At 45.1% G+C, this 12,242-nt stretch overlaps 1 protein-coding gene across 1 annotated transcript in view; it reads left to right on the top strand.

Moving 5' to 3' along the window:
* The first annotated feature begins 318 nt into the window (after window positions 1-318).
* celsr2 (cadherin, EGF LAG seven-pass G-type receptor 2) overlaps window positions 319-12,242 on the top strand; it is a 64,727-nt gene continuing 52,803 nt past the window's right edge. The window contains exon 1 of the mRNA XM_040159405.1: window positions 319-4,141. Coding sequence (XP_040015339.1) covers window positions 601-4,141 — 3,541 coding nt within the window. The 5' untranslated portion in view covers window positions 319-600. The remainder of the gene's footprint in view (window positions 4,142-12,242) is intronic.

Below are 12,242 nucleotides of genomic sequence, written 5' to 3' on the forward strand. Positions count from 1 at the left end.
CACTGCCTGTACCTGTAACCGAGGCACTATAAAGATTATCGGTAGTTGTAAAGTAACAGTCAAGCATGGCAAGTTGTCGAGTAAACGACCCAATGTAACGAAAGTCTAGCGGTTGTGCCCCAATGTTGATGAAGAACTTCTAGGAAGTTATCATTTATCTCCAGTGGCAGGTTTTCTGTCAAGACCTCAGGCCCCTGGCAGAGGTATCGCTCTCTCTCTCTCTCTCTCTCTCTCTCTCTCTCACACACACACACACACACACACACACAGGTTTATGATAATGAGGAGCCTCAAGGCGCAGGGGGAGCAGGAGCCATTTTTACCATTCAAACGGAGTTGCGCGGACGGAGCGGAGGTGTTGCTGCCGCCGCCGCTGTTGTTGTTGCCGCCGGCGTGTGTGAGAGTGCGAGAGGGGAAGCTCCGGCCAAGGTTACCGCGGGTTTACCCCTTAAACTCAGCCGGAGTGACCGGAGCGGAGTGCGCCCGCTGAGAGCATGGCTCGTCTGCAACAAAGGGAAACTCGCAGGCGGAAAGTTTAGAGGAATAAGGAGCTGCAGAAAATCCCACTTGGAGACCCGGCGGAACACATATAGAGGAGCGATGCACTTCCTCAACTGGGATTTGTTGTTAATTGTCTGGTGGTGCCAACTGGTTTCGCTGGTGCATTGTTACAACGTTCACATCAGTGAGGATGCGGGACCAGGGACGGTGGTGGCCGGCGTGGACCGGGGCGCGCGGTGCACTTTGGATCAGGTACTGGCTCCCAAATTCTCGGAGCGGTTTCTGGAGACTGACGCGACCGCGGGCATTGTGTTTGTTTCGGACTTCATAAAGTGCCCCTCGCTGCGCTCAAACCCCTTCACCGTGTACACCGTGGAGGACTGTACGGACTCCGGCTACAGGCACCTCGTCACCAGCCAGTACGAGGTGCATGTCCACGGTAAGAACTGTTCAAACAAGCGTAAAAGAAAACCTCAATGGGACATGGAGGTCCTCAGTTTGTTTAGCACCCACAGCCACCACCGGCCAGAGTGCCACCAGGCAGGCTCTACTTTATTTCCAGTGGGAGGTCTGCTACCTGGCCCCCCAGTCCGATGCAAAGTCACCAACAGCTGGGACTTTTACCTCTCAGAGGGGGACTTGTTTGTGTCAGAGACTCTGTGCTGGAGGCAGGACACCCTCCTGGAGCTAGACCTGCTCTGCAGTGTACTAACAGGAAATGGGTTGAACGCGAAAGTCAACCCCATCTCCATCCACTGGCGTGTGGGGCAGGGCCCTTTTAGGCAGGGCCACCTGGGGAAGCTCCTAGAAAAGGCAGCTCACTCTGATTCAGGGATTGTGAGCAGGAGGAGGAGAAGCATCAACAGCAGCCCCCAGTTTCAGCCCCCAACGTACCAAGTGTCAGTGGCAGAGAATAAGCCAGCTGAGACTCCCGTTGTTGTTTTGAAAGCAGTGGATGTGGATGAGGGGGAGGCAGGGAGGCTGGAGTATTTCATAGAGGCTCTCTTTGATAGCCGTTCCAACAATCTCTTTGCTGTGGACCCGGCCAGCGGTGCCGTGTCCACAGTGGAGGTGCTGGACCGGGAAACAAAAGAAACCCATGTGTTTCGTGTGACCGCAGTGGACCACGGCACGCCCCGACGTACAGCCATGGCCACCCTCACTGTAACAGTCAGTGACACAAATGATCACGACCCTGTGTTTGAGCAGCAGGACTATAAGGAAAGCATTAGAGAGAATTTAGAAATAGGCTATGAAGTGTTAACTGTGAGGGCCACTGATGGAGACGCACCTGTTAATGGTAACATCCTTTACCATGTCCTCAACAGCAACGGGTCCAATGATGTGTTCGAGATTGATTCGAGGTCTGGTGTAATCCGCACCAAAGGCCTGGTAGACAGAGAGGAGGTAGAGGCTTACATGCTGTTAGTTGAAGCAAATGACCAAGGTCGTGACCCCGAGCCCCGCAGCGCCACAGCTACTGTTCACATAGTGGTAGAGGATGATAATGATAATGCTCCCCAGTTCAGTGAGAAACGTTATGTGGTCCAGGTGCCTGAGGACATGACCCCTAACACAGAGATCTTGCAGGTCACCGCCACAGATCAGGATAGAGGGGGCAATGCTGTCGTTCACTTCAGCATCATGAGTGGAAACACCAGAGGACAGTTTTATATTGATGCTCAGACGGGTAAAATGGACCTGGTGAGTCACCTGGATTACGAGGCAAACAAAGAATACACTCTGAGAATTAGAGCTCAGGATGGAGGACGCCCTCCACTATCCAACATCAGTGGCCTGGTTACAGTACAGGTGTTGGATGTTAATGACAACGCCCCTATTTTTGTCAGCACCCCATTCCAGGCCACCGTGCTGGAGAACGTGCCGCTGGGCTACTCCATCATCCACATCCAAGCCGTGGATGCAGACTCTGGAGACAACTCCAGGCTGGAGTATCGCCTCACTGAAACTACGCCTAACTTCCCCTTCACCATCAACAACAGTACGGGTTGGATTGTAGTGGCAGCTGAACTGGACAGGGAGAGTGTAGACTTTTACAACTTTGGAGTGGAGGCCCGCGACCACGGATACCCTGTCATGTCCTCCTCAGCCAGTATTAGCATGACTATTCTGGACGTCAATGACAACAACCCGGAGTTCACTCAGAAGGCATATTACATGCGACTGAATGAGGATGCAGCCGTGGGGACCAGTGTGGTGACAGTGTCAGCTGTGGACCAGGACATTAACAGTGTGGTGACCTATCAGATATCCAGCGGAAACACCCGCAACCGATTCTCCATCACGAGTCAGAGTGGAGGGGGGCTCATTACGCTGGCGCTGCCTTTAGACTACAAACTGGAACGGCAATACGTCCTCACTGTAACTGCAAGTGATGGTACTCGCTTTGACACTGCTAAAGTGTTTGTTAACGTCACAGATGCCAACACACACCGGCCTGTGTTTCAGAGCTCACATTACACCGTCAACATTAATGAGGACAGGCCTGTGGGCACCACCGTTGTTGTAATAAGTGCCACGGACGAAGATACGGGTGAGAACGCACGCATCACTTACTTTATGGACGACAGCATCCCCCAGTTTGACATCAACCCAGACACAGGCGCTGTCACCACACAGATGGAGCTGGACTATGAGGACCAGGTTTCCTACACTCTCGCCATCACTGCTCGGGATAATGGCATCCCGCAGAAATCTGACACCACCTACCTGGAGATACTGGTGAACGACGTCAACGACAACTCCCCCCGCTTCCTCAGAGACCACTATGCGGGTTCTGTGATGGAAGACGTTCCGGTGTTCACCAGTGTGGTCCAGGTTTCTGCCACTGATCGAGACTCCGGGCTCAACGGCCGTGTCTTCTACACTTTCCAGGGTGGGGAGGATGGCGATGGAGACTTCATAATTGAGTCCACCTCTGGCATTGTTCGCACGCTGCGCAGATTAGATAGAGAAAATGTACCCGTTTACAGCCTGCAGGCTTTTGCTGTGGATAAAGGTGTTCCTGCTCTGAAAACACCAGTAAACATTCAAGTAACAATCCTGGATGTGAATGACAACCCCCCTGTGTTTGAGAAAGATGAGTTTGACATTATGGTGGACGAAAACAGTCCCATAGGCCTGGTGGTTGCACACATATCCGCCACAGATCCAGATGAAGGCAGTAATGCACAGATTATGTACCAGATAGTGGAGGGAAACATTCCAGAGGTTTTCCAGCTGGACATTTTCTCTGGTGAACTGACTGCTTTAATAGACCTGGACTACGAGACAAGATCTGAGTATGTTATCGTTGTCCAGGCTACCTCCGCCCCTCTGGTGAGCCGCGCAACAGTCCACATCAAACTTGTCGACAAGAACGACAATGTGCCCGTGCTCAAAAACTTCCAGATCATCTTCAACAACTACGTGACCGACAAATCGAGCAGCTTCCCCACTGGAGTGATCGGCCGCATCCCCGCCCACGACCCTGACGTCTCAGATCAGCTCCACTACAGCTTTGAGGTGGGAAATGAGCTGAACCTAGTCCTCCTGAACCAAAGCACCGGGGAGATCCAGCTGAGCCAGGCCCTGGATAACAACCGGCCCCTGGAGGCCTCCATGAGAATCTCAGTGTCAGGTGAGACTGTTGGATAACCTTCTGTAATTGCAGACTCCACCCAGTGAGTAAAACATAGAAACTTGAGGGAAGCCCAGCCTTACTGAGGTGTGTTCCCACCCTATTTCCATGAGCATCTCCTGACTGTTCATTTCCATTTTCGCTTCACTTCATCTGATAATGGAAGTGATGATGACTTAAGTATGTCTTTCTTGTCTCTAGTATTCCAGAGTGATTTTCCTTATAATAGAAATATTCATGAATGAGGATTAATATTCACTGCAGGATATTTGTAAGCCACTCTACTTCCAAAAAAAGAAAAAAATCACAGACGGTGCCAAGTGACAAAGATGTATTGAAGCATTTAAATTCTGTGAGGTAAATTGTTTCATTTGGTTCATGTGTGGGGGGTTGTATATTTATTTTGGACCCCTCATTAAGGACTGTTCTTGTTTACACAAGCCTGATTTAACTCTGTCTATTGTCGAAATTTAAATAGCTGGTCGTTTGAGCATGTCTGCATCCTGTGGGATCCACACTCCAGTGGGCAGACTGATCATGGCCCATAATTGCCCATCAGATCCCCCTGCCACATTCAGTGAAAGACCTAATTCAATTATGTTCCCTTTCTATAGCTTGTTTAGAGTCAGAACTATGAGTTGATGTTCTCTAGGTGCTGTATTATTTGACTGGGTTGTTGGTTCTTGTTCTAATTTGACAGAGAGGCTGACATTTAATAGCTATCAGTGTTCCCAGCTCAGGAATGTTAAAGGCTGATGATTCTGGTTTGAGAGTGTTTTTCAACAGACAACAAGAGCTGGGTGAGATGTAAATCACTGTTTGTTCCACTGTTTTGAACTTTCAGTATGTGATAAGAAGGATCATGTAGGTTTAAAATAAGCATAACAAGTATTAAGCTGTTCATGCTCTCCGCTGGTGTTCTCTTTCCAAACCTGCATGTCTTAAATTGCCTGTGTTCCCTGCACCTTTTAATTTTGCATGCCAGCACATATTACAGTTTTTTTATTTCCTCCAAATACGTGACTGAACTTGAATTGCATAGGCAGAGAGTGGGGGTGTGTTGCTGTTACCCTCGGTTGGAGCTTATTTTATGGAGTCTGATCTGCTGGAGATCTGCCTTCTCTTTGACCTTGGCATAACCTAAGAAGGGGAACAGAACTGGGAACATTATTACGACGCTGGACATCAAGGTTAAAGATGTAATCACAGTGAAGATTAAGGCTGATAGGAACCATGGCCTTTCTTTGATTTGACTGAATGAAACAGTGGAAGAGTAGATCAAGTGCTTCCCTATTTGTTGATGTGTTGACACTGAAGAGCAGATACTGTATGGTTAGCATGGGTAGTCGTTATCGTGGATTGGAGCTGTGTATTGCCTCTCTGGAAACAATAGTGAGATGTCTATTCAGGGGCAGGCGCTGGGGCTCATACCAGCTTGTGGTTGGGGGCAACAGCTGTGACTCCACCAAGGACCAATTAGGGGCCATGTCTCCCCAACGGTCCCGCACCTGCTGGGGTTTATGTGTCAGCACCCCTGCAGGAGACAGAGGGAGATGGGGGGAGGCAGGGGGACAGAGGGGGAAAGGGCTGGAGAGTAAAGTTGTGGTTGTGGAAACCAGAGACATGTTGGAAAATACAGTCGAACTGTAAGAGAGCAGAAAAGTCATTAGACAGTTGGAGGAGGAGATGGGGTTGGAAGATGAGCTCCTCCTATAGATGCTGCTGACCCCAATTTTCAAAGGATTCTCCCCTCCAGAGACCTCCCAGGTCTTCCCATTATTTTTTCCTTTATGCTGCTGTTTAAGAGGCCCCTTATGATGGACGTTTTTTGATTGGCTCTTTTGTATGTTGTTGGACTGTGATTAACATCGTTTCTGAACACTTCTCTTCACACTGAAATGGATGTAATGGTTCGAATGTAGCGACACTTTGCTTTAAGTTTAAAGTGTTTCCTATGTTGTAGCTTTGGGAAGATAACCTTTTAATAATCCACTGATTATGACAATCTTCAAAAAATTTAATTCGGTGATATAATCCATTACATCGCCTCAACTCACTCACACTCAACACTTTTTTTTCTGATAAAATTGGATCTCAATTTGCCTTAAAATTTAAAAAAATAATAAGTGTAACTGAAGTTAATCAGTTATATATATATATAACTGATTAACTTCAGTTACACATGGATTTAAATGATTGTAAAGTAAGTATGTAATCTGTTAATCCCTCGTGTTCTGTGTTAACTCAATTGCTGAACATGATGATATTGTACCTGATGCTGTTTATGCTGCAGTCGACAGACAAGCTAATATCATGGGATATCTAAAAGGGATATAAAAAAAACAAAAACAAAAAACAATTTTAAACAAACTTTTTTAAAATCAAAACTATCGACATGTACATTTTTTTACTTCTTAATTATATCTAATTTTAAATGAATAAACGTCAGAATATTGATCGTCTGCTAATGATATGTGATTCCGCATTAAGTGGCAAATATCTAAAATTTGATGTGCATGCTTCACATGTAATTTGTATCAGTTAAGCAGGCTCTTAAAAACACATCTGACAACCACATAACCTGGGGATCTTGCTGCTTATTGTGTATTGGTTGTGTGCACTGGCATAAATTAGTGACTAGAACCATTTAATTATGTTAAGGAGTCAGATTTACAGCAGTGGTGTGTGGATGCTGGGCCTGTCTACACACTGAATGTGAGAAAAGAGACTCCTAAACTCACATCAGGATTATCTCTGATTTAAGTAATGTTGTTGTGATAAAACAGACGATTTCAGATTAAGATTGAATTTCAACTCACATTCCTGCGATGTTGAGGACAAAACTGATATCTGATATGTGTCACCTCTGCATTATGAAGAGAATTGTGGTCGCACCGGAGGGTGAGAGGCAGGTTGTCTTCCGTGGGATTAGGTTTGCTGCATCTGTATGTTGGGATCTGTCAGACCAGTGTTGACATCTACTGTTGGCAAATCTACTGTTGCCAGGCAAGCGTGAGCCTGCATAAATAGGTGTTTGCATTTGAATGCAAAGATTTTTTCCCTACTTTTCTTTCATCCATAAAGCCCTCTTAATTTGCCTATAGAACGTGTAGCTAATTCTTCAGTATCCTTCATTTTTCAACATGTTATTATGCTTGGTAGTTTGAAAGCAAGGTCAATTTGTCGTGTCTTCTGTAGTTTTGTCACTATTATGTTAATATGTCAAATCCTTTACATTTCTCGCACTATAAAGTGACTCGGTAGGAGCGACACGGCTAGATTTGAGCTCCCTGTATGGCAAATATGCAATGTATACATTATTACAACTATGCCATTAGGACACTTTGTCCTTGTTTTAATCAAACTCTGAGTCCAAGCCAATATTACGCCCCTGTTCTCACTTTGAAAACGCAATGCAGAGATTTAACAGACAAACACGCCTCCACAACTAATGATGGCAGTTTGATTCAGCTCACATCACACTGCAGCTTGTACAGACGCTCAAATTACATGGTGGACAGCAGGGATTTTCTCTCTCTGGTCACTGTCCGGATGGGAGACCCTTTTAAGTTTCAAGTGTGAGTCTGAAGTGGCTGTGGATGCTCCAGGGTTACACTACCTCGCTGTGAAAGTTCTCCAAACCCAAAGTGCTGGCATTCAGCCCAACTAACTGGGGCAGACAATGAATATGCTTACATGACTCAAGTTTCCAGTTTTTTGAAGATTATTTGGTCCTTTTTCTAAATTTTTTTAAGCTGAGATGATATTGTGAGATACTTTTTTTCCCAATCAGATAGACAGGAATTGAGACTTCTATGTTATTTGTTTTAAGTTGTCTTGGACCCCCATCTGTCCCTGTCCTCCTTCAGGACGGGAATTTTAATGGAGGTGACTCTCTGCTTCATCCCATACTGTAAAGGAAAGAGCCAAGACATTCACAGCCAGCATAATTGAATTATAATCTATTAAACCTTGAAACTGTCTGTGGAGAGACTTTCTCAGGGGTTTGTTTCTGTAACACTAGACAATCAGGCTGCACAAATCTGGTATATTTGTGTGTGTGTGTGTGTGGCCTCCAACAGCTGGACCACTCTGATTACTTTTCTCCGTGCCGTCATATAATTATTTCGCTCAAGCAGAGCGTACCTTGGATTTCTGTGTTCTTTATGGTTGGTGAATTTCTGTTTGCCTTATGCTTGATTCATACGATTCAAAGTCACAGCTTGCAAACGCTCACCCGTGTTTTGTGCAACAGGAGTCATCCCAAATGCTCTCGTTTCATTCTTCATGCCTCCCTCGCCCTCCCTGGACGGCGTTCGTCACACTTGCAGGCTTGCTTGGAATGTTTGTAGCACTGTTTCTCTTATATTTGATCTCATTTAACATCACCTATCACCTTGATCCTGTTTCTCTTTTCCCTCTTTTTGTTTGCCTGTCACCATTCCCCATTTTTCTCCTATCCACCCGGGTCTATGGCTCTAACCCCTGCAACCTCCACTGTTCCCTCCCATCATTTCAAGCTCCTCAACCCTCCCTCTTTACCCCCCCCCCCTCCCTCTGTCTCTCCCTCCTTTGACTGTTGCCCCCCCCCCCCCTCCTGTGAAAGGAAGAATGCCTAAGAGAAATGCTTTGTTAAGCACCCAGTTGTCATGGTGAACCCAGCAATGCTTGAGAAATTCCTTGTGGGTGGGGACGAGGGGTAAGGTCCCTTTTGTGGAGTTAGGATGGGGGGGAGGGGAGGCACATAAAGTTCTAAAGAGCAACTGTCCCCCTCTCCTTCTTTCCAGTGAAGCATGTAAGGCGTTCTTTGGACCTGTAATGCACCAGGACACATTGACCTGTCCCGTCGGCTGCTTTCAGTCTGTAAGCATTTTTACAGGACACGCACCAAGTCAACCGACACCTGACTGTAGATATAAACTTTCCATCTGCTGAGTTTTTGAAGGATAAAGTCTAGTCTTGCATGTGACAGACTTCAGAGGCCCTCTGTTTTGAAATCACTCAAGAGTTTGAAGCTCACGGTGATATGATAGTGTCATCTGTAAGCTCTTTGAATTGTGACACAGATGCACTCAGAGGGTATCCACTTTCTTGCTGCTGGCTTGTTTCTCAGCAGCAGAACATCCTCCTGTGGGCCCTGCTCCTATACGCTTGGTTGCATTGAATGTCCGGAGGAGATGAGGTGGGGTTAGGGTGTGTGTGTGGGGGTGGAATGACATCATCTATGTGTTAGGAGGGGAAATCATGTTTAGGATTAGGGCTGGTGCATCGCTAGGGTGAGGCCTTGCGGTGCTTGCATATATCTCTGTATTGTCCTGCATTGTCCTCACTATCCCAGCAGACAATGGGAGCCGGCTCTGTCTGGGGCTGCCCCCCATCTGTCTTTGTGTCCACTTGTTTGCACCAGTGCTGCTTTCTTCAGGAGAGTCTCACCGGGACTGTTATTCATCCACGAATTACCCTACGTACTGTACGGTCAGATGCTGACACTTCACTGAATCACTTATTGAGAACATATTATAAAGCTTTAGCACAGTGACTGAAAATAGATGGCTACAAGTAGAGAATAAATGGTTGAAATAGTTAGCTAAGACCAATGGATAAATGGTTTAAAGGCCCAAAAAGTGGATAAATGGTTAAAATAGCTAAAACTAATGCATATATGGTTAAAATGGCTAAAAAACATAGTGGATTCATGGTTGAACTAGCTAAAAATTATGTGTAAATGGTTGAAATAGTGAGCTAAAAGTAATGGGTATGATTAAAGCGTTCATCCTTGGCCACTCCAAGTCGAAATAGTACCAATTTGACCAAACGTACCTAAACGCTGACAGTTCACTTGTATGGAAAAAAATTAACATTATCCACTTTTGTATTATTAACAAATAGTGTTGAATAACATCCATCTTAAAATCATTTTCATTAAACACATTTGGAACATCGTTGTGTCAATGAAGGGGTCCTTTAGTTCATCTGACAGGGCTGTGGGGCTACATCAGACAACAAAGGTTTGGAACTACTGACCTGGTACGACAATAAAGGTATTTTCCTTCTCTTTTCCTGCGTAGAAATAATAATCCCAGACCTCCGCTGGAGTACTGTATCACAGTACAAGTCTCACACTCTGAACATGACAGATTATGTTTATTTAACAGGCCGTTGCCTTTATGCTACATTGCGCTCATTTAGTATTGAACCAGACCGAGATTTCACAGTGACCTGGTTTCATATGCTTTAACTCTGGAGCGCAAGCTGTCAACATTAGACTGTCGGACACAAGGGTAAGAGGTGTGACTGGTTGAGATGGTGAACCTTAGCATGCAAGAATTTGAGATGTTTTGTTACTGTCTAATTTATATTAATACTGACAGGAGGGCATTGGGCTGAGCAGATGGTTTCCTCATGAGCTGCTACAGTGGTGTGATTGTGCTTTCACAGTTTGGTGGCACTGAATGAATCTGAGTGACTATTTATATTTTCCAATATGTTTGTAATAAAAATAATTTATTTGTGACAGTTTTCAAACATTAAACTGTGGTGTGTGCTGGTATTTTTTTTTTTTTTTTTTTTTTTAAGGACTGGTATCAAACCTGGATTATGGCTTTGAGTTGTTTCCTCCGCTGTGTTAAAGCATCTCAATAAGTGACCAAGTCCTTATTGTGCTGCTAGTTGCTCAGTATCTAATATCTATCAACTGACTATTGGTGCATGTGAATAACGGCCTCATGCTTGGTCACGTCTCTGCATGCTAATGTCTCTTTACTATTGCGCTGACAGCAGTTTTCCTTTGATATGCAAATGTTCTGATTGGAAGAGTTCAGCTCCTTCTCTGTGGCTCTAAAGCTGCTTCACTATAGAGGAAGAATCTGTGGAATGTCTTCTTCCTTTGGTTTTCAGATGCAGCAGAGAAGTTTCATCAGGGGATGCTGTGGCAGGGTCTGCAAATGAGTACGAATGACCTCTCTTCAACATAGTCAGCTTTTCTCCTGAATGGAGGAATCAGGACAGGGATTGTGGGTTTGCTCTGACTCCCCTGGATTGAAGTCCTTGGGTTGACATTGAGCTACACAAGCAGTTTCCATTATTGACCACGCAAGGACTGTAGGAATGAGGTGTTGTTGTGTTGTGGTTATCGGTACAGCTGATCTTTGTTCTTTTTTCTAACTTCTTAGGCTTAATTGCTCTGCAGAGGAAGATAAAACAGCCAGTTAAACTACTGCTGAATTTTTTTTTAAACCAGAGACATGAATATTTATTTAACCTGTATATTTTTCTGCTCTGAAACAAAGGAACACTCAAACAAAAATAGATACAGAGAGGAATTCATAATTGCACATTATGGTGTTCAGTTTAATTTGTTTTGTTTGATGTAATGGCCTTAACACTGTTCAGAATCAGACAACAGAAAATCTGCTGCGTAGGAGTTTGAGCATGCTGTCCATTCCCTCCTTTGAGGGTGGGATTTGCAAGTGTTCTGTTACATGAGTTGTCGGTGGTTAATTTGTGTAGTTCAGCTGTTCCCCAGCAATGGGACCCACAAATCAGTAATCGACCTGGTGGGGGTGAGGAGCTTTTATCCCAAATCAACCACAAATCCTCCGCGGTCTGCCATCATTGTGGTCTGAAAATTCCCCGAGCCACAATTGTTCAAGAATGTTTTGGGTGATCAGAGAAGCTTTAAAATGTCCCGGCCCTCATGACATGTTTAACCCTCCAGGCAATTAATTTCTCAACTACCATGACTTTAAAGCCTAGGCAATATAGACAGCTTTCTGAGCGATGTCATCAGTGAGAATCAGAAATCGTCCCAAAGTGACTGAGAGATTATGAGGAGATCAATATGAAAAGTTGTTTTTGTGGCTAAAACTATGTGAATCGCAAAAATAATGAGTAGAAAATGTTCATTGTCCCAAGAAGGAACCCTAGGTTCAGTGATCTGTTCAGAGCCCTGGATTTTATGAAGTCTGTGGAAGGTTTTACATTGAAACTGGAGGAATAAACACCACTTTTTAAGGTAAGACAGCGCACACTGTTACTGTGTTTAAGGCTATTTAACGAATATCACCAATGCTTTGTGTTTGACATGTGTTTGGAGTTTGAG

Source organism: Xiphias gladius, chromosome 21 (genome assembly GCF_016859285.1).
Source record: "Xiphias gladius isolate SHS-SW01 ecotype Sanya breed wild chromosome 21, ASM1685928v1, whole genome shotgun sequence".
In the NCBI taxonomy this organism is placed as follows: Eukaryota; Metazoa; Chordata; class Actinopteri; order Istiophoriformes; family Xiphiidae; genus Xiphias; species Xiphias gladius.